The 23,629-nt window shown below is 36.4% G+C and overlaps 2 protein-coding genes and 1 long non-coding RNA gene across 3 annotated transcripts; 1 reads left to right on the top strand and 2 right to left on the bottom strand.

Annotated features, from left to right (window-relative positions):
* Positions 1–916: 916 nt before the first annotated feature.
* On the top strand, positions 917–21,955 carry LOC125771207 (RYamide neuropeptides). Its single transcript, XM_049441605.1, has 4 exons — positions 917–1,266; positions 19,084–19,287; positions 20,609–20,852; positions 20,955–21,955. Exons 2-4 carry the CDS (start codon positions 19,122–19,124, stop codon positions 21,064–21,066), a joined length of 522 nt encoding a protein of 173 aa, XP_049297562.1. The 5' UTR covers positions 917–1,266; positions 19,084–19,121; the 3' UTR covers positions 21,067–21,955.
* Positions 11,162–17,796, bottom strand: LOC125771224 (uncharacterized). Its single transcript, XR_007419278.1, has 5 exons — positions 16,457–17,796; positions 15,862–15,950; positions 15,151–15,340; positions 12,307–13,206; positions 11,162–11,785 (listed from the first exon to the last, which is right to left on the bottom strand). It is a non-coding gene; the product is annotated as an uncharacterized LOC125771224 (long non-coding RNA).
* LOC125771159 (uncharacterized) lies at positions 21,938–23,544 on the bottom strand. Its single transcript, XM_049441548.1, has 4 exons — positions 23,312–23,544; positions 23,022–23,246; positions 22,185–22,958; positions 21,938–22,126 (listed from the first exon to the last, which is right to left on the bottom strand). The coding sequence occupies exons 1-4, from the start codon at positions 23,522–23,524 to the stop codon at positions 21,971–21,973; spliced, it is 1,368 nt and encodes a 455-aa protein (XP_049297505.1). The 5' UTR covers positions 23,525–23,544; the 3' UTR covers positions 21,938–21,970.
* Between the last annotated feature and the right edge of the window lie 85 nt (positions 23,545–23,629).

Here is a 23,629-nt window from a genome sequence, read left to right on the forward strand (position 1 = left end):
TACGTTCGTCGCAACAGAAAGTGCATAAAAATTGCACCATAGTGGCCGCATTTATTTGCAACGCGGTGGTTTGTGGGAGGAAATATTAATCATAAAATGCTTGCATGACGTTACTGGGTATCGTCGTTTGCCCGTGACAATGAAACTCGTGGCCACGTTGCACTGCGGACCATGTGTCACCACTAATTTCAAATTAACGTGTCGACTTGTTGCCTGTCACGAAACTAGCGATAAGATACTGTGAAATACTGAAAAGAATGGATATGACCGGATATGGGAGCAGAGTATCTTTTTGGACAGGAAGGGACACAGGAGAAGCTGGTGGAAATGGGTGTTAATTGCGTACGATACGTAATTCCGCATACAAAATCTAGGGAAAGAGTCATTTTTCTTTCCTTAATGGTAGTGTCCTTTATAATGTTTAAAAGTGATCGTGAGCTTGATATTTTCTAAAAACGAATCACAATAACTATAAGACCATTTTATACAGTATAATTCGTAACAAAAAAAGGAACTAACAGTAAGGAAAAAAATCAGCATTAATGTTTCCATTGAGGCACACTCGCACCTAACAGGCGTACAGCCAGTGAACATAAGAGCGAACGAAAAAGGGGGGATACTACTGTTCGGGTGTACAACAGCCCGCACATCATGCTGATGAGGATGGTTCACACATCGACACGCGTCAGAGACTGTCGGCAAAGTGAGTGGACGTGAAGCGGTCGTTCTCGAGCCAGCAACGGATCCACCCGGGTAGAGAGGAGATGATGGAAGCCGAGAAGTGACGAGAAAGCTATGCTTATGTTGCGCTGTACTGCTGCCTCTAGTGATTGGTGGTGGTAGTACTTCTGGTCGGCCACTCATCGTCACTGCGAAGCATAGCGTGCGAAAGGCTGAGCATCGTATAAAAGCGTTTGCATTTCCGTGCGGTACTTCAGTGTCGAAGAAGCCCCAAGCCCGCACCGAACAGCGCTCAGAACAGTGTCGATTGAACAGGTGGTTGTTCAGTAAGATCCAACCAGTGTGTGTAGAGTGTGACTGTGTTTGGTTTTTGGAGTTGATTTGTTGGGAAGGCAGAGCAGAAATTTCCGTTTCCAACTGCTCCACAAAAAAGTGACGGCATAATAATAGTACGAAGAGTACAACTTTGTTTTAATTAGTATCCTTATTTTTGGCTAATTTTCAAAACGATACAAAGTTTGTGGTAAACTAAAACAAAGCAAACGAATCTCGAAACGATCGTTTGTCAGATCATTCGCAGAGCAGGTAAGTTGTTTGTTTTGTAAAATATTTTTCTTTTCAAAAGATAAAGAATCATAACTTGCCTGTGCACATAAAAAGGGCTACATTCTTATTGCAAAGTAACAGTTCCCTTAGTAAAAGAGGACAAGTCATTAGAGAAAACGTCAAGTGGAACAGTTTTCAGGTGAAACGGCAAATAGCTGTAATTAAAACTACGTTGCGTGCAGATATTGTTGTGTTTCCCGCGAGTCGAACGATGATGGTTATAAATATATGACAAAAAAGGGCTGCACAAAATGGTCTCTAGAACTTAAAAAGAAAGGGTGAGAAGAATGCAACAGCATGCTGCAACTAATGTGTGAACACACTGTACTTTGAAAAGGAAAGGGAAACCAATAAAAAATAGGAAACAAGTTCTAAATGACATTGTTACTTACCACCGCGGGAAAATTGTAGAAAAACAATGTCTAAATTATAAAACAATATAGACCAGTTACAGGTTTTGCTTTTTTACATTAAAAACAAAATTTACACTAATAATTTTTATCATCTAAAAATATTTATGCTTTAAAGAGTGTATTAAAAAAAATGACGAACGGGTTGTGTAGCATATTGATTATATGAAATGCTTTGAAGTGTAAAACCTTCGGGATGTGTGTGTGTGCGTGCGCGTGTATGTGTGTGTGTATATGCATCCATAGGACCTCACCTTAGAGCCTGATGTACCCCATTTGCCCACATTTTACCAGGGTTGGTGGAATTAATAGTATTAAAATTGTTACTGCAACCTCGGCCGCCCATCGATTATGGTGTGGCTGCCTCTGCAACCAAGTGGTGTGCCATTTTTAAAATGCCACAAAACGCTTTAAAAGCTTTCAACTACAGTCTACCCTTTCCCACTGATGCACATGTGGAAAGAAATTGAGCAACAATTAAAGGCTATCGAACGACTTTTGATCTGATGATCCCAAAAATTGGATCCTCAGCACTCCGGGGGTGTTTTTTTTATCCCGCCGCCATTGGAGTGCTTTTCGGTTGGGAATTTCCATTAAGGGTTGCATTTTAGTTGGCTTTAGCTTAATGTAAAACGTAACTTCTTTTTTTTTATTTTGCTTGACTATAAAAGCAGGTGACAACCTTCCTAACCTAGTCCTTAATTTTCTTGCTTTGTTTCACTGTGGCCCAACAATAACGACTAATCATCCGTGAGAAGCAGTCACTGACTCAACGCAGATAAACGAAAGTGTCGAAGGTGTTCGATGCGTACCATACGCTGAATCATATTTTAGACGATTTCACGCCCATTTACATTGCCAACGGGTGAGATTGGGTTAGAAAAGATGGTGAACACTACACCTGATGGGTAGTGTGTCTTACTGCCACCGAAACGGAAAAGAAATTTTAGTGTTTTAGTAAGCGTAAGCAGGGCAAGCAGGGATGATTTTTGGTGGTAGAAGAACACCAATAAAACGATTACCATAAATCGTACCAACGTGTGGGTACTGAGAAATGTGATAGGAGTTTTTCTAAAATTTAAATAAAGTGTCTTTTTTCTATTATTTCGGAATGATTATAATATTTTTAAAATATTCTCGCTTTCAAAAAGAAAAAAAAGAACGCCCCCAAACGCTTCGTCTGACGTGTGTTACACTCACGCCAACACACAGTGCCAAGACTTCTATCTTTCCTGTTTACGAGTCTCATAAGATTTCCATCGTAAATGGTACAACAAACAAAAGTAGCAAAAAAAAAAACACTCCCCACACATATCACTAAGCTTTGATTCTACCGCACTTTCTTCGAGTATGCATATGTCGTGGACGCTAACTGACTGATGCCATCGCTTCACGCTTCGGCCCTTGGTTTTACCCATTCGCGGCGAACAGAATATGTACGGAACGGATTGAAATTGTTTTGCTTTCGCTACTCCTCGGGCACGTATTTGAGTTTATTAGAGAAGAAAAAAACGAATGTGATTTATTTGTGAAAGTTAACGACAAACACATTTAAGCCTTGCCCTGCAGTGGTATGACCACGAAAATTAAATTTTTCCACTCGCTACAGTTAGGCAGTTTGTGTGAAGGTTTTGTTCGTGATTTTGTGGCTCAAAATTGTTTTGGTTTTTACACTTTTGAAAAAAAGACTATTTCTATTTATAAATTTCCCAAAAAAAAGCTAAGGCTATAGCCTTGGGAGATTTTCAAATTTTTATAATTTTTTTATTTTTTTCTGATTTTTCACTCTTTTTTTTATTTGAAGCATTATTTGAGTGAAAAGAAACTTATTTGAAATAATTGGCATTAAAATAAATCAATTTCATTTTTTTTGCAAAATTTCTCAAAAAAACGTAAGGGGTAAGCCTTATGAAATTTTCGAGTTGAAAATTTTTTGTAAATTTTTTTCTGATTTTTTATTCTTTATTTAACTTAAAGCATTATTTGAGTGAAAAGAAACTTATTGCAACAAATTCGCAATAAAATATATCACATTTATAAATTTTGCTGAATTGCAGATAAATGAGGAAAATTTTACATTTTCTCAAACAGGGTAAGGAACTTGGTTCCTCGAATAACTTCTGGCACAGACATCTGAGGACATGGCCGTCCAAGAAGAAAATGTAGCCATTGATGCCATCTATCGACCACAGTTTAAAGATTGACGATCCGTTGGATACCGACCGAGTTATAGGCAAAACTTGGTGCAAAAATAAGCCTTATGAAATTTTCAAATTTTTATAATTTTTCAATTTATTTATAATTTTTTATTCTCTTTTTTGTTTAAAACATTATTTGAGTGAAAAGAAACTTATTGCAACCAATTGGCATTAAAATAAACCAATTTAATTTTTTTTGCAAAATTTCTCAAAAAAAAACGTAAGGGGTAAGCATTATGAAATTTTCGAGTTGAAAATTTTTTGAAATTTTTTTCTAATTTTTTATTCTTTATTTAACTTAAAGCATTATTTGAGTGAAAAGAAACTTATTGCAACATATTCGCATTAAAATAAATCAATTTATAAAATTTTGCTAAAATTCTCAAAAAAAAACTAAGGCTATAGCCTTACGAAATTTTCAAATTTTTAGACTTTTTTAATTTTTTTATCATTTTTTATTCTTTTTTTTACTTAAAGCATTATTTGAGTGAAAAGAAACTTATTACAACCAATTCGCATTAAAATAAATCACTTTATAAAATTTTGCTTAAATTCTCAAAAAAAGCTAAGGCTATAGCCTTACGAAATTTTCAAATTTTTAGAATTAAGAAATTTAGAAGAATTGTTTTAGAAAAGTTTTTAGGTTCCGAAGAAATCATAGGCAATATTAATAAAATAACGATCAGTAGATTCATAGTATATTGCACCACGTGTCAAACACCAGGCGCCTCCATCGAGTGCAAGATGTTAAGAACTCAGTATGGAGAAATCGAAAAAATAAACATCCAGATGCATTCCGCAAGAAAAGCCGTTTTTATCAAAACAAAAACACATTTTTACAGTCAGTATTTCCTTCCATGAAGTAGTAGTAGTAGTCAGTATTCCATGAAGTACGAAGAAACCTCGAATTGCTAAACCAGCTGGTCACACCCGATGTCATATGCGTTACGGTAGGAGTGGCAGGAACATTGTAAATTATGTTAGCACCCGAGTCTGTAGCGTGCTGTAAGCATAACAATTTGAAATGAGTCAACCGAGAGTTGGTAATTTCCCACCTGTTGCTGGGATCGTGCAGCTGCTGTATTAAAAAAACGCTGCCATGACACCCGTGCGTGTGCAGGAGATTGCACGCAAGAAAAAAGAAATGTAAAAGGAAAACTGTAATGAAATAGTGAGATGCTTTTGGGTATTTCCAGTGCTGCTTTTATTCCACCTAATGCGCAACGGTCACAACCATAAGAGTAAAAGTATTTATTACAAGCCCCAAAGTGACTGTACGTCAAGATGGAAAAGTGCATCATCAGCAAAACGCTGACGAGTGCTTCGGACGTCGCAATAGGCACGAATGGAACATTAGAACCAATTTTTGGGACGAATGTTAAATCACGCATCATCGAACACCTGTCGCGTGAAGCACATTTATAAAGCAGTCCTGTCATCACCATAGAAACCCCCGATACCGCTATTGAAATGCTGTTTGTTCAGTTCACATTGCCATAACAGTAATTTTCACACGCCTTACGTTGGCGCCCTGCGGCTAACCTCAGGATGACACTATTTACTTACCTTTAAGACCTACCTACGGATAACATCACTGATCTTTGAGCTTGATGTAAGGATGATATGTACGTTTGCGTTTTCACATACACTTTCTCTCACACAGACACAGTTTACGCTAGCCTTCCGGAGACTTTGTTTGCACTCTTCAAACGCACCCGAACGTTAAGCAACGAACGCTCTCCAGTGTTGGCGAAGCAAAAGAGAAGAACAAAAAAAAATGGACATGGCATGCTGCCGTATCGTATTTGATTTATTGTTGAGTGGTGCGTTTGGGGCTTGAAGCGATTCCGATCGAACCGTGATGAGACCGTGGGTGGGCAGTCGTTTTGAGTGATTGATTTGAGTTTTTCCCCGAAGAAGATTTTGTGCCAGAGCAAAATGAATGAAGCCATGGCCGATGTTGGTGGTAGCCTACGGCATAGTATGACGACGGTAGAATAATGTGATAAAAAATTAATCACCTTGACCATGTTAGTGCCATAGTGTGGTGGTGTGTTGTAGGAAAAGTGCAAAATCAGTGTAAATTATAATGCAATAGGTGTCGTAGGAAAAATTCCTATTATTCACCTGTAGATATATACGTCATTTAAATAAATCTATGTGGAAAAGCTAAAACAAAATATCGTTTAATAACAAAAGAAAAATTTAAACAATTTTATTTTTTATTGATAAAATAATCTAAAAAAAATCTTTTATTACAAGTTGTTAATTACAACAATTTCAACCTAAAATTTGTGTTTTCTTTTTATAGTTCACATTCTAAATTTAATTAATTTAAAGTAGTAGAAAACCTTTAAATCTTTTTTCAGAATAAATTTTCTCATGAAAGATCAATGCTCTTGTCTCTCAAAGAAAGATCAATGCTCTTCAAACATTTAATCAAATTAATTTTCACCAATAGCTAAAGGTTAAAGCGTAGGCACAGCGACAAAGCACTTGTTTCACGTTAATCATCTTTTATTAGAAGCTTATCAAAAAATTTAAATAAAAAGAAATTTGATATCAGCCGCGAGTGTAAAACCGAATTCGATGATGATTTTTCCGTGTGAAATTCGATACGAATCCTTTCTAGAAACCATGGAGACGACTGTCGATCGCTCATCAAAGCAGGTTTCCATCGTTCAAAACACGATGAAAGTAAGGAAAGGTTTTTGTTTTGCTGCCGTTCTTTTTGCTGTGTGTGTTGTACTTTGTCTCCCCTTGTCTCGGATGCAAATAACGCACGATCGCTTCTTGGGTGGGTGGGTGAGCGAGTGAAAAATTATTACATCCGCCCATTTGACGTTTCCGTTTGGGTTGAGCGACCGGGCAGCATGCAACAGGTGACATGGCCGTTACACGGGTGGGATTTATGGTTTGGTTTATGGAAATTTTCATTTGCATCGAAGCATAAATCATGCCACGCTGGGTAGGTACGATGCGGTGAAGGATGAAGTTTTTGAAAGCCTTCCTTTGCACCGTATGAACATTATGAAGCACCCTAAATGCGTTGTCCAGTACCGAATAATAGCACCATAATGCTTGTGATCTAGTTTCAGATTTTTTTTTATTTCCACAAATGTAAAGGATCAATCTACTTTCGCGAACTAATTATTAGTTTAGCGAACAGCCCTACCCCGTTGTCTCGGTGGGCCAGCAGGCTGTTAAATAATGTCCAGTTAATAACAGACCTGAACGATGCTACTCCGGGGTGCTTTCCACTGTTGGAAGCAGGAAGCGAGGCTTCACACTGGTCTTGTTCGTGACCAAGCCACAAATTATATTATCCACCTAGGCAAGAGTGCATTAGCCACGCCAGAGGATGTAGGATGTCTCTTTCGCTGGCTACCTTTACCCGTTTTCCAGTCACCTTAGAATGTGTGTGTCCCCATGTACGGCTAGACACGTGGCCAACGTTCAAAGACAGCAAACTATTTATGACATTTATGGTATGGTTGAACCATAGCTAGAGAAAAATAAAACTAGTCTCCGATGAAAACAACTACACCCAAGGTCAATATTCATACGGCTAATTTCTTAACATCCTGTCAATTGCCATAAAGCAGCAGCAGAAGTGAATAAAAAAAACCCATTGAAAGGATAACATTTTTATAACATCCGGACAGACACCATTAGGACCACTTGGGAAAGAGGAACTTTTATTTTTTGCTCTTTTAGTTTAGCGCTTTGAGGAATTGGAGAAACGGGTTTTAAATACAATAATCTCTTCTATAAAAAGTTGAAAAATGATATACCTTACGAAGAATTGAGTCATCCACCAACAATCCCTGATTGATTAATTAAAGTGATGGAATCGTACGACAGATTTTTCGTTGTTTGTTTCGGAAGTATAATTAAGTCACTTCTACAAACGAATTCGGTCAGTCGGTCAGGAGTCAGAACTCGCGAAAGAAACCGTACCCATAATGCTGAACCATTTTCGATTGTTGCAGGCAAAGGTTTCTTCTAACGGTGCCATTGGGAACTATTACCAAGTAAATGGAAATTGGTCACCTTACTAGAGATCGGTGCTTTTTCTCCCCTCTTACCTAATCGGACATTATGTATCTCGGGAGTGAAATCTAGTTCCATCTTATAGTCAGACAGGAGTTTCTGTAGATGTTTTTCTTGAGCTTAAGTTGCTTGAACTTATTGACTATTGAACTCGATTTTTTAGTTAGATAGGTAAATATTAAATTTAATAGATTTAATAGTTAATAAAGTTAAATAGAAGCCCTTAAATTTGTGCGAATTAAAGCTAATGGACAGAATGCTAGTTCGTTAATGCTTTCTCTCAAGTGTTTATTATTTCTGCTGGATGAAAAACTAAACACCTCCAACGTCACACACGTTGGTTAAGTGTGATGGGAGTACATTTAAAGTTGATTTAGCAGCACTTGAAATGGACAAGTGTATCCACTGGTGTCGAATTGGTTCGTGGATCATTCATACCCGTGGAAATGTCACATGATTATCGCAATGTCCAATCGACGGGGTTCAAAAAGGAAGAGTTGAAACAAATGGAATGGCAAAAAGCAACAAACCGATAGTGGATGTACTCAACACAAAACAACGATTAAGATCGCTTAAAGGCATTTGTCACTTTGTGTCTTTTTCAACACTCTGAAATAGTGGTTTGTTTCACCAAACCGTGCTACCACAAGAACGTTTATAAAACCATTGATCAATACATTAAACGGCGGTTGAAAGGTTAATTAATTTATTGGATAAAAAAATCGTGGAAACCTGGAGAGCATTTTCCTTCCCTTCACTAGTGTGTAAAGTTTGTAAAATAATTTGAAACAATTAAAAATCCTTTTCGCGAATGGTTTTAAATTCTAAGATTTAACAGCACAATTCACAAGGTAGTGAGTGTGTGCTTACTCATTTGCTAACATTCCCGTGGCACGGAAGCACGACAACTGTTTCCCTTTTTACCCAGCCATCACACACACCCATACCTTCCACAACATATCAACCATAAATTGGTGGTTTTGCAAGATGCAAAACAGCAATACAATTCCCAGTCAACTCACGTCAGCTCGTGTTGTCGAAGCACAAATATCACTAATTAATGCTAACGGCGGTGTTAAAGGAAAACGGGAGTGTAGATGAATGTCTTTTTTCTGGTTGGATTTTTCAGCCAATTTTCCCACCCTTTTCCGTATGACGATACGACATAAGGAATTAGTTTAATTTGGTACAAAACCTAATTGTTGTCGGTGATGGAATTTTGGCGTAGGGAGGGCAACATACAACATAAAGAATTCCGCCCTCCTGTCGCACGATGAACGATGAGTCTGCTTAAGGTCGACTATGGGTGATAAAACTTTAAACTAATCCATTTCGGCAAACCGGGTGCCCAGAGTTTACGATTAGTGTGTAATTAGTTTAGCTAAAGCATGAACCCCGCTCCCCGGTGAGATTACCGGTGGTCCCAGCGGTGACCGGATGCAAATGGGGTGAGACATAAATTTTAAACCATTTCACCTCTATAGTAAGCTTGCCGAATTTTTTTCGGGTGATTTTTTTTTTCGGTAAACCCGGCATTTATACTCGTGACATTTCAGCACACGAATTCGACTGGGCTGAGGGTTTAAGGCTATCCCTTTGTAATTTTTTGTTGTTGCTATTTTCAAGCGGAGTAAATATATAAAAGCATGCGTGTTGCGGTTGTGGTGTATCATATTATTCCGCTTTGGTAACGAGTGTCACCAACTACCACAGCACGAACATTACCAAAATCCCACTATTTTACGTGCCTGCCTGTGTTCTACCTACCAGCAAGTTGGTCAGTGTGAGTTATTTTAACTCTTTGGTACTATTTTGATTATACGTGGTTTTATAATGCTAGCTATAATAAGATAATAATAATACTATAATACAAATACTAGCTTACCCAGCAAACCTAACTTTGCCCTAACTTAACCTTAGCTTTCTTTGAGAATTTTAGCAATTTTTTATAAATGTGATATATTTAAATGCGAATTTGTTGCAATAAGTTTCTTTTCACTCAAATAATGCTTTAAGTTAAATAAAGAATAAAAAATCCAAAAAATTTCAAAAAATTTTCAACTCGAAAATTTCATAAGGCTTACCCCTTACGTTTTTTTTGAGAAAATTTTCGAAAAAAATGAAATTGATTTATTTTAATGCCAATTGGTTGCAATGAGTTTCTTTTCACTCAAATAATGCTTTAAATGAAAAAAAGAGTAAAAAATAATAAAAAAATCAAAAAATTAAAAAAAAAATGAAAATTTTCCTCATTTTTGCACCAAGTTTTGTCTATAACTCGGTCGGTATCCAACGGATCGCCAAACTTTAACCTGTGGTCGATAGATGGCACCAATGGCTACATTTTCTTCTTGGACGGCCATACCCTCAGATGTCTGTGCCAGAAATTATTCGAGGAACCAAGTTCCTTACCCTGTTTGCGAAAACGTAAAATTTTCTTCATTTTTGCACCAAGTTTTGCCTATAACTCGGTCGGTATCCAACGGATCGCCAATCTTTAAACTGTGGTCGATAGATGGCATCAATGGCTACATTTTCTTCTTGGACAGCCATGCCCTAAGATGTCTGTGCCAGAAGTTATTCGAGGAACCAAGTTCCATACCCTGTTTGCGAAAATGTAAAATTTTCCTCATTTTTGAGCAATGTAGCAAAATTTATAAATGTGATATATTTGAATGCGAATTTGTTGCAATAAGTTTCTTTTCACTCGAATAATGCTTTAAGTTAAATAAAGAATAAAAAATCCAAAAAAATTTTTCAAAAAATTTTCAACTCGAAAATTTCATAAGGCTTACCCCTTACGTTTTTTTTGAGAAAATTTTCAAAAAAAATGAAATTGATTTATTTTAATGCCAATTGGTTGCAATGAGTTTCTTTTCACTCAAATAATGCTTTAAATGAAAAAAAGAGTAAAAACTAATAAAAAAATAAAAAAAAATTAAAAAAAAAATGAACATTTTCCTCATTTTTGCACCAAATTTTGCCTATAACTCAGTCGGTATCCAACGGATCGCCAATCTTTAAACTGTGGTCGATAGATGGCATCAATGGCTACATTTTCTTCTTGGACAGCCATGCCCTAAGATGTCTGTGCCAGAAGTTATTCGAGGAACCAAGTTCCATACCCAGTTTGCGAAAATGTAAAATTTTCCTCATTTTTGAGCAATGTAGCAAAATTTTATAAATTGATTTATTTTAATGCGAATATGTTGCAATAAGTTTCTTTTCACTCGAATAATGCTTTAAGTTAAATAAAGAATAAAAAATCCAAAAAAAATTTTCAAAAAATTTTCAACTCGAAAATTTCATAAGGCTTACCCCTTACGTTTTTTTTGAGAAAATTTTCGAAAAAAATGAAATTGATTTATTTTAATGCCAATTGGTTGCAATGAGTTTCTTTTCACTCAAATAATGCTTTAAATGAAAAAAAGAGTAAAAAATAATAAAAAAATAAAAAAATTAAAAAAAAAATGCAAATTTTCCTCATTTTTGCACCAAGTTTTGTCTATAACTCGGTCGGTATCCAACGGATCACCAATCTTTAACCTGTGGTCGATAGATGGCACCAATGGCTACATTTTCTTCTTGGACGGCCATACCCTCAGATGTCTGTGCCAGAAATTATTCGAGGAACAAAGTTCCATAACCTGTTTGAGAAAACGTAAAATTTTCTTCATTTTTGCACCAAGTTTTGCCTATAACTCGGTCGGTATCCAACGGATCGCCAATCTTTAAACTGTGGTCGATAGATGGCATCAATGGCTACATTTTCTTCTTGGACAGCCATGCCCTTAGATGTCTGTGCCAGAAGTTATTCGAGGAACCAAGTTCCTTACCCTGTTTGCGAAAATGTAAAATTTTCCTCATTTTTGAGCAATGTAGCAAAATTTATAAATGTGATATATTTTAATGCGAATTTGTTGCAATAAGTTTCTTTTCACTCGAATAATGCTTTAAGTTAAATAAAGAATAAAAAATCCAAAAAATTTTTTCAAAAAATTTTCAACTCGAAAATTTCATAAGGCTTACCCCTTACGTTTTTTTTGAGAAAATTTTCGAAAAAAATGAAATTGATTTATTTTAATGCCAATTGGTTGCAATGAGTTTCTTTTCACTCAAACAATGCTTTAAATGAAAAAAAGAGTAAAAAATAATAAAAAAATCAAAAAATAAAAAAAAAAATGAAAATTTTCCTCATTTTTGCACCAAATTTTGCCTATAACTCGGTCGGTATCCAACGGATCGCCAAACTTTAACCTGTGGTCGATAGATAACACCAATGGCTACATTTTCTTCTTGGACGGCCATACCCTCAGATGTCTGTGCCAGAAATTATTCGAGGAACAAAGTTCCATAACCTGTTTGAGAAAACGTAAAATTTTCTTCATTTTTGCACCAAGTTTTGCCTATAACTCGGTCGGTATCCAACGGATCGCCAATCTTTAAACTGTGGTCGATAGATGGCATCAATGGCTACATTTTCTTCTTGGACAGCCATGCCCTTAGATGTCTGTGCCAGAAGTTATTCGAGGAACCAAGTTCCTTACCCTGTTTGAGAAAATGTAAAATTTTCCTCATTTTTGAGCAATGTAGCAAAATTTATAAATGTGATATATTTTAATGCGAATTTGTTGCAATAAGTTTCTTTTCACTCGAATAATGCTTTAAGTTAAATAAAGAATAAAAAATCCAAAAAAAATTTTCAAAAAATTTTCAACTCGAAAATTTCATAAGGCTTACCCCTTACGTTTTTTTGAGAAAATTTTCAAAAAAAATGAAATTGATTTATTTTAATGCCAATTGGTTGCAATGAGTTTCTTTTCACTCAAATAATGCTTTAAATGAAAAAAAGAGTAAAAAATAATAAAAAAATCAAAAAATTCAAAAAATAATGCAAATTTTCCTCATTTTTGCACCAAGTTTTGTCTATAACTCGGTCGGTATCCAACGGATCACCAATCTTTAACCTGTGGTCGATAGATGGCACCAATGGCTACATTTTCTTCTTGGACGGCCATACCCTCAGATGTCTGTGCCAGAAATTATTCGAGGAACCAAGTTCCATAACCTGTTTGAGAAAACGTAAAATTTTCTTCATTTTTGCACCAAGTTTTGCCTATAACTCGGTCGGTATCCAACGGATCGCCAATCTTTAAACTGTGGTCGATAGATGGCATCAATGGCTACATTTTCTTCTTGGACAGCCATGCCCTTAGATGTCTGTGCCAGAAGTTATTCGAGGAACCAAGTTCCTTACCCTGTTTGCGAAAATGTAAAATTTTCCTCATTTTTGAGCAATGTAGCAAAATTTATAAATGTGATATATTTGAATGCGAATTTGTTGCAATAAGTTTCTTTTCACTCGAATAATGCTTTAAGTTAAATAAAGAATAAAAAATCCAAAAAAAATTTTCAAAAAATTTTCAACTCGAAAATTTCATAAGGCTTACCCCTTACGTTTTTTTTGAGAAAATTTTCAAAAAAAATGAAATTGATTTATTTTAATGCCAATTGGTTGCAATGAGTTTCTTTTCACTCAAATAATGCTTTAAATGAAAAAAAGAGTAAAAAATAATAAAAAAATCAAAAAATTCAAAAAAAAAATGCAAATTTTCCTCATTTTTGCACCAAATTTTGCCTATAACTCGGTCGGTATCCAACGGATCGCCAAACTTTAACCTGTGGTCGATAGATGGCACCAATGGCTACATTTTCTTCTTGGACGGCCATACCCTCAGATGTCTGTGCCAGAAATTATTCGAGGAACAAAGTTCCATAACCTGTTTTAGGAAACGTAAAATTTTATTCATTTTTGCACCAAGTTTTGCCTATAACTCGGTCGGTATCCAACGGATCGCCAATCTTTAAACTGTGGTCGATAGATGGCATCAATGGCTACATTTTCTTCTTGGACAGCCATGCCCTTAGATGTCTGTGCCAGAAGTTATTCGAGGAACCAAGTTCCTTACCCTGTTTGCGAAAATGTAAAATTTTCCTCATTTTTGAGCAATGAAGCAAAATTTATAAATGTGATATATTTGAATGCGAATTTGTTGCAATAAGTTTCTTTTCACTCGAATAATGCTTTAAGTTAAATAAAGAATAAAAAATCCAAAAAAAATTTTCAAAAAATTTTCAACTCGAAAATTTCATAAGGCTTACCCCTTACGTTTTTTTTGAGAAAATTTTCAAAAAAAATGAAATTGATTTATTTTAATGCCAATTGGTTGCAATGAGTTTCTTTTCACTCAAATAATGCTTTAAATGAAAAAAAGAGTAAAAAATAATAAAAAAATCAAAAAATTCAAAAAATAATGCAAATTTTCCTCATTTTTGCACCAAGTTTTGTCTATAACTCGGTCGGTATCCAACGGATCGCCAAACTTTAACCTGTGGTCGATAGATGGCACCAATGGCTACATTTTCTTCTTGGACGGCCATACCCTCAGATGTCTGTGCCAGAAATTATTCGAGGAACCAAGTTCCATAACCTGTTTGAGAAAACGTAAAATTTTATTCATTTTTGCACCAAGTTTTGCCTATAACTCGGTCGGTATCCAACGGATCGCCAATCTTTAAACTGTGGTCGATAGATGGCATCAATGGCTACATTTTCTTCTTGGACAGCCATGTCCTTAGATGTCTGTGCCAGAAGTTATTCGAGGAACCAAGTTCCTTACCCTGTTTGCGAAAATGTAAAATTTTCCTCATTTTTGAGCAATGAAGCAAAATTTATAAATGTGATATATTTGAATGCGAATTTGTTGCAATAAGTTTCTTTTCACTCGAATAATGCTTTAAGTTAAATAAAGAATAAAAAATCCAAAAAAAATTTTCAAAAAATTTTCAACTTGAAAATTTCATAAGGCTTACCCCTTACGTTTTTTTGAGAAAATTTTCAAAAAAAATGAAATTGATTTATTTTAATGCCAATTGGTTGCAATGAGTTTCTTTTCACTCAAATAATGCTTTAAATGAAAAAAAAGAGTAAAAAATAATAAAAAAATCAAAAAATTCAAAAAATAATGCAAATTTTCCTCATTTTTGCACCAAGTTTTGTCTATAACTCGGTCGGTATCCAACGGATCACCAATCTTTAACCTGTGGTCGATAGATGGCACCAATGGCTACATTTTCTTCTTGGACGGCCATACCCTCAGATGTCTGTGCCAGAAATTATTCGAGGAACAAAGTTCCATAACCTGTTTGAGAAAACGTAAAATTTTCTTCATTTTTGCACCAAGTTTTGCCTATAACTCGGTCGGTATCCAACGGATCGCCAATCTTTAACCTGTGGTCGATAGATGGCACCAATGGCTACATTTTCTTCTTGGACGGCCATACCCTCAGATGTCTGTGCCAGAAGTTATTCGAGGAACCAAGTTCCTTACCCTGTTTGCGAAAATGTAAAATTTTCCTCATTTTTGAGCAATGAAGCAAAATTTATAAATGTGATATATTTGAATGCGAATTTGTTGCAATAAGTTTCTTTTCACTCGAATAATGCTTTAAGTTAAATAAAGAATAAAAAATCCAAAAAAAATTTTCAAAAAATTTTCAACTTGAAAATTTCATAAGGCTTACCCCTTACGTTTTTTTGAGAAAATTTTCAAAAAAAATGAAATTGATTTATTTTAATGCCAATTGGTTGCAATGAGTTTCTTTTCACTCAAATAATGCTTTAAATGAAAAAAAAGAGTAAAAAATAATAAAAAAATCAAAAAATTCAAAAAATAATGCAAATTTTCCTCATTTTTGCACCAAGTTTTGTCTATAACTCGGTCGGTATCCAACGGATCACCAATCTTTAACCTGTGGTCGATAGATGGCACCAATGGCTACATTTTCTTCTTGGACGGCCATACCCTCAGATGTCTGTGCCAGAAATTATTCGAGGAACCAAGTTCCATAACCTGTTTGAGAAAACGTAAAATTTTCTTCATTTTTGCACCAAGTTTTGCCTATAACTCGGTCGGTATCCAACGGATCACCAATCTTTAACCTGTGGTCGATAGATGGCATCAATGGCTACATTTTCTTCTTGGACGGCCATACCCTCAGATGTCTGTGCCAGAAGTTATTCGAGGAACCAAGTTCCTTACCCTGTTTGCGAAAATGTAAAATTTTCCTCATTTTTGAGCAATGAAGCAAAATTTATAAATGTGATATATTTGAATGCGAATTTGTTGCAATAAGTTTCTTTTCACTCGAATAATGCTTTAAGTTAAATAAAGAATAAAAAATCCAAAAAAAATTTTCAAAAAATTTTCAACTTGAAAATTTCATAAGGCTTACCCCTTACGTTTTTTTTGAGAAAATTTTCAAAAAAAATGAAATTGATTTATTTTAATGTCAATTGGTTGCAATGAGTTTCTTTTCACTCAAATAATGCTTTAAATGAAAAAAAGAGTAAAAAATAATAAAAAAATCAAATGAAAATTTTCCTCATTTTTGCACCAAGTTTTGTCTATAACTCGGTCGGTATCCAACGGATCGCCAAACTTTAACCTGTGGTCGATAGATGGCACCAATGGCTACATTTTCTTCTTGGACGGCCATACCCTCAGATGTCTGTGCCAGAAATTATTCGAGGAACAAAGTTCCATAACCTGTTTGAGAAAACGTAAAATTTTCTTCATTTTTGCACCAAGTTTTGCCTATAACTTGGTCGGTATTCAACGGATCGCCAATCTTTAACCTGTGGTCGGTAGATGGCACTAATGGCTACATTTTCTTCTTGGACGGCCATACCCTCAGATTTCTGTGCCAGAAGTTATTCGAGGAACCAAGTTCCATACCCTGATACCCTGTTTGAGAAAATGTAAAATTTTCTTCATGTTTAAGCAATATAGCAAAATTTATAAATGTGATATATGTTAATGCGACTTGCTTGAAATAAGTTTTTTTTCACTCAAATAATTCTTTAAATTAAAAAGAATAAAAAATATTAAAAAAATAAGATAGGCTATGCATACTTGATAACTCCCGTAGGAAAAACAGAAAAGAACTCATAATATTCGCCAGAGGCCACCTAGCGAAACGAAAAGTAGGGGTAAACCTATTCTAATATGTAACGAACGTTCATCGAAAATTTCATACAAATCGGTTCAGCCGTTTCGGAGGAGTTTGCACACTAACACCGCGACACGAGAATTTTATAGATATAGATGAACCCTTTGGGGGGAGTACATTAATGTACTAAGAAAGTCTAGGGTATGTGGAAATAATAATTTCTTCAAAACTAACTTTAACTACATTTTCTTGTAAAAAAACCTTTATATGTTAACATGTTTAATAACTTCTACATTTTTAATAACATTTTCTGAAGAGATAACTCTTCAATCAATAAAATAAAACAAGACAGAAATAGTTTTTCTTTCCATTAAAAATACCACTAAACCGTTGGCAGGTTGTTAAATTTGTAAAATGACACGTGGCAAGTGCGTTAGTACTTCCATCTTTTCATCTCGTTGCTTTAGCCACTGGAGTAACAAACAATAATATTGGCAATGGCAGTAATTAATCCTACCGGGGAATGGGTCAATAGCAACAGGTGTCTTCGTCGTAGCTCGTTAAGACAATGCCGGGTTTGTGTTCCAGCGGAGTACGTGGAGAAGATGGTTTACGAAATGATCGAGTTGTTTGAAACAATAAGCTAAGGAGTATTTTTATTTCATTACCATTTAAAGTGCTAAGCGATTAGAGCCTTAAGAGGTTTAAATAATACACGCATTTTGCTGTTTAATATGCAATGAAGAAATGAAAGTAATAAAAGAAGTAACACAAAAAATTATTAGGTAACTGAAACTTCTACTTAAAGCTAGTTAAATATTCTAATAGTTCAACTTACTCTGCCTTGGTTTAAATCTCAATTAGCTCGTCAAGTATGTAGTGTCCTTCAGGGATGCGTTGGACAACCCTACAGAAGTGGTTGATATTTGAATTTTGTCAATTTGCTATAGAAAAATATAGATGAATGAATAACTAGGTATTTCAAGTTATTATACAAAACCAAAAACTTTATGACAAATTCATATTTTAAACATGAAACTTCTATGTTTTATTAAATGCTTTTTTCCATCAACAGTAGAAAATAATAAAGAAAAATCGTCACAATATTAAACAAACCCCAAGTTGAAATGATCATTAGATTAAAAAGTCTTCCAACATGACACCGATACGATTTTATTTAATACAACTAATTAGAGGGGAAAAACACTTCCAGTCCAAAAAAATAAATAAATGATTTAATAAAAGAATTCAACGAATGCTAATATTAGCATGGATCCATTTTCAAAGCTACATAAGCAGGGCCCATGTTGCCGGGTTGAGCTTGAATTCAATTGACACCGGGTACGAACAACACCCCGGTACCACTAAAGCCTAAAATCGATGCCGTAAAGTGCTACACACATATCAAGGTGATTATTGGTGCCGAGAGACCTGCTAAATGAGTCGGATAAATGACACCACATTTCCCGGTCCTACGAAACGTGTGTAGTACGGGAAGAATTCCAATTGTAATACGACCGCACATTTGTTCGGCACTTCGGGGGAACCCAAGGTATTCTGAGTGGCTGTGTGTGCGTATCTGTGTGTGGTGGCTAATTGTTAGGACTAAAGACTTCCCACACGATAATACACGGAGCAAAATCAATTCGTATCGGAAGTGTATTCCGACTTTTTAGTTGCCTTTTTATCGTAATTGGTCCTGCTCTGTGTGGACGATCTGTGCTGTAGGCTCTTGGTGTTCCAAGTGGCAAATGACACGGAACAAGTACATGGTGCCGTCGTCAACCAATTCTCAACCACCGGAAAATAGGCGAATTAGCGATGATTGTTTCAGCAGTTGCGATTTGTTTGTAAAGTGATGCATTTGTTAGGAATTATTTTTACACAATATTTAAAGTGTTTTTTTTTTGGAATGTTAGCTTGCTATCAGTTAGAATATTTCCTAGTTTTTCGCCATTACGGATAAGGAATGAAGGTTCAATTTTTTTTTTTAATTTCAATAAGGACGGCCAGGCCGTATGACTAAAGGTTCAATTTCATAAAGCAAACAATTTTTTTAAATTAATTTACCCAATCGTTTTGCGTTTGATTTCATTTTGTTTGTAAACGCGTTTCCTCCACAGCTACGGCACGGGAGTACCAGGCAAAGGAAGGGATTAGCATGACCTGGCGAACGATGAAACCGTTGGCCCGCGAGCAATCGTCAGCGTTCTGCATCAGCACCACCGGTCTCGGCCTGATCCTGTTCGGGGCGCTCGTCCTAGCGGTGGTAACCGATGCTGATCCGATGGTGGATAGTGCCAACAGCTTGTACGCCGATAACAAACGTAAGTGGACTCATTTGCGCTTATAAAACTGCAACAAAAGTACACGCGGAACGGGAACGTGTGTTGGAGGTGGCAAATTGAAACAGAATGCGTTTTTAATTCACTTAAGCGGTGAGATGGAAAATGAAGCATCTTTACGAAAAGAAAAACAACTCTTTTTTTCTAATCTTCTTGTTATGAACAACATTGATTGGTTTGGAGTTCGTAACAAAAACACAAGCTTAATCCAACTTCATCAATCTCTTCGTGGCTTTTCCACACAACCCCAATCACCTATTAACAGTTCGGTTTTTTTTTATTGATAGGATCATAAGCACTATCCATAAATCGTTTCTAATCGGTGATGTGCGTGACGAGTAACAAAAAAAAAACAACACTTGCCCAACTTGCCCAAAAGCACTGAGGATTTGATTTATTCGATCTGTCGATAACGATAAGCCGTGTTATCACGACAAAACCGCTAACGATACGGACAGATACGGTCCGACAATGTATTAGTAGTACGGTCGGATCAGTGCATAAGGGTGGACAATTAAAATCAATGCAATTTGAAAAACTCTTTTTTTTTATTCAGAGGAAAAATTCGTTGCGTTCTACTCGTCTTGCAGTACAGTTTGTGTACTTGGTTGTTTTATTTTTGATTTTTTGAAATTATTTTTTCTTTTAGCATTAAAATGCGAATTGATTATGTTAAAGTGACTCAATTGCAAATTCCGATGCTTTGTGAATGATTTTCATAGTTTGTACAAGTTCTATGTACAAATATAGAACATCTACACTGTAGTTCGTGATCAAAAATGTGAAAATATTCAAAAATATACAAAATTCAAATATAATGTTATTAATGTCGAATTTTATACTAGTTTTTTATGACGCACGTTCTTTTCCCCTCTTTTTGATGAATGTTCTTTAAAGCATAACATGAAAAACATAGAAGCCTTTATCGCACTATACTGAATGCCAGTTATGACCACACACAGCCCCATAGTTTTGAATAGTAAAAGGAAAAAATAAGATTTTATTTTTGCATTTTTGCCGTGGTGCAGAGAGATTGATTCAATGCAAACAAAAGGGGAAACATAAAACTCATAGCGCTGTATCTACTTGATACATCAAGTAGAGACAACGTAGCTTGTGAGCTCTGTGGATTATTATATTTCCTGCTTCATCAAAGAGAGAGAGAAAAATGTAAAACGGTTTTCATTCAATGCTCTATCAACACTGACCTGGCATTAGATTTCGCGCAAACATTTGCTATTTGTTTGATTGTTTCAAGTTTTTTTTTGTGTTGAAACTTACCACATTACTTTTCATCCAACAGATGCAAGCGATAAGCGTCCGTTCTTCGTTGGGAGCCGGTACGGACGATCGCACGTGTACGGTGCGAAGGATTTGCGGCAGGTGAACGTGGTACCGCGGAATGATCGTTTCTTCCTCGGCTCACGGTACGGCAAACGGTCCGACCTGACGAAGGAAATCGAATCCGACAGCAATAATGGTATCGCCGAGCTGACCTATCTTGCCTGTCTGCACACGGGCGTTTCGAACCTTTACCGATGCTACAGGTAAGGGTTTGTTGCCTACTGCATCACTTTGAAACATGATCCAGCTGAGCTTTTGTAGAGGTTTCGTGTTAAATACTTCTTCCATTATTTCCGCCATTTTAGTCGCGATTCGTCCTCCGGTGCTCTACACCAGCAGGAAACGGATCAATACGATCAGCAGCAGCAGCAGCAACAACACCAATTCAACGATAATGTCGACCTGTCGGAAAAGTAATCAAAGCAACCTGGGTGCGATCGATGCAACAAGCCTACTGTTGCTACAATCGGAAGCGGTACACATCGTTACAAACGTCATGCTATTCAATCTTTCCTTCCTCATTTATCGGGCAACAAAAAATGGCAAAAGATAAAACATGAAAAAAAACTAACGACAGAAAGAAACAATTCAATAATTTGCCAATGTAAAAACCTAACTACACATTAATAATGGTATCCTTAATCTGTACACTGCAGCAGCGGCAAATCAAGAAGGACGACGGGCAAACATCCAAAGGGTTTCAGTTTATGGCCGCGATTCCGTTGTGTTTCCGACTGGATGATGAAGGGTGGGTGTTTTGTTGGCGAAACAGTAAAAAAAAAAAACTACACGAGAAAACGGAAAGAACATTGAGCAAGAACTAATGGTAGCGTAACGGTTTGCAATCCGTACGCGATCAAAGGCTGGGTAGCTTTTGCTCGATGTCTTTCGTTTCGGACGACCATGTCCAATATGAAGTATTACCTAATCTAATAATTATACACTAGATAATGTACCGTTTAAGAAACCTGTACGCTAGAACGATGAATAATGGGACGCAGCGGATACGTACATACATAAATGCCTAACGAGTGTTTGTTTGATTGTTTTCGGCTACCTTATGGAACGTAGCTTATCTTATGTTCATTTATTTTACCACAAACCACGGGATGGGTTAACCAGTACATCGATTTGATTATGAGACGCGGGGTTTTGCAGAAGAATGACTTAGAAAGACACTAAAACAAACAAACACACAACCATTCAGAACCATGTTATCTCGTCGGCACTGTTCTTGTAAAATAGAATTATACTGTAAAAAATAAATATTAGTGCTCTGGAAACAAAATTGATAAAAACCGTCAAACGGTGTGTGACCGTTTTATTGTTCCTTCGAAGCATGAAATATAAAGCAACGTGGGGAAAGTCCATCGTCTCGGAGCCGTACTAGATTGCGACGTATTTTTAACCCAGACTGGCTGGCCACCCTCTCCATGTAGCACATTCGATCGAGCAATATCACATTCTCACAGACTGACTGTAAAGGACATTTTGGTTTAGATTTTATAACAAATTACAACCAATTCTTATCGTACCTGTAGGCAAGTTTGAAGGCACTCTAAATATTCCGCTAGCTTCGGTCCATCAGTTCCATACTTTTCTAACAAGGCGGACATTCTCTCCCTATGGCGATCCGTCCAACGACACTCCGGCGTACTGTGGTCCGATTCATCGGCCAGGCTAAACTGTTCTAACATGTTGTCTACGGTTATTTCTTCAGGTAAATCTTTACTTTTACCTATTCGCACCGATTCATTTCGTTCCAAAATGGCATCAATCAGTCCACGGCGAAACATTATCCGGCCGTGCTCGAGATGTTGCTCAACGGTACGAGCTTTCCAACGGGCAGCCGTTTGCTGACAGCCAAGCCGTAAGAAAGATCGACAAATTATCTCTCGTTTACCATCGAGTAGTATGGTTCGAAGTTCTTCGCTAAGGGGAAAATTTTGAAATTCATTTGGAGTCTTTTCGTCCACTGGTTTCATACGATGGTAGCAACAGGGCATTATGGTGAGATTGTTGGCCCATTTACAACGTAGAAAACAGTTAATGGCAGTAATGGACAGATCGGCACATGCGTGAAGACCAACTACAGCAGCTCGGTGTGGAGGATTGTTATCAAAACGGTCATTGCATTGCTGTTCGATAAAGCCGAAAGAATCATCCGTTATGTAGTGATGACAATATTGTACGGCTTTCGTTGTACAAGCAGGAGAACGGTTATTACATGTTTGCACAAGTGTGGCATTTCCTTCAATTCCAAGCACTTTTACACCACATCGTTTGTGGATAAGTTCGCTCAGATAGCCCTGTAAAAGATCGTTTGGTTAAGTGAAATACTTTAGGCAACTACCAGAGTCATCTCTACTTACTAAACCGCTTCCAAAATCTATGTAGATCGTAGCACCGCTTGAAGGTTGCCCTAACTGGATGAAACTACACAGGTTATCTATTTCGTACGACTTTTTGGCATTGATTCCTTTGCGTGTCTGCTTTCGGCTAATATCATTCTGCTCGATATTATCATGCATCTCATATTGAACTTGAAGCCTTTTCACTTGCAACAGAAAGTCTCGAAATGAATCACTCCATGTGTCCTGTGAGGATGATAAACAAACTGAAGTTGAACACAATTTCTTTGATAACATGTAAATTGTCTCACCTTAATGTAGCCCAAAGGTATCTGGTTGAACTCCTCGTTCGATGAGGCATTAAGATCTTCAATCCATTTTCGTGGTAGTTGTTCAAGTACACCACATCGTATAAACTTGGTGTTATTGTAACAAAAAATCCATTTATATTTGTACAAGAATTGAGCAGCTGTGGAAAAATAATCCGTATAATCGAAAGGATGCGTTTCGGTAAACTGAACCATTGCACATGAGTAAATAAAGACCTGTAGGTTTGTTTACTTTTTGGTCGCGTTTCGTTTTGACATACGGGGTAGAAGAAAGAACGCAGCCTAATTGACGCCACCTAG

Source organism: Anopheles funestus, chromosome 3RL (assembly GCF_943734845.2).
Source record: "Anopheles funestus chromosome 3RL, idAnoFuneDA-416_04, whole genome shotgun sequence".
Classification (NCBI taxonomy): domain Eukaryota; kingdom Metazoa; phylum Arthropoda; class Insecta; order Diptera; family Culicidae; genus Anopheles; species Anopheles funestus.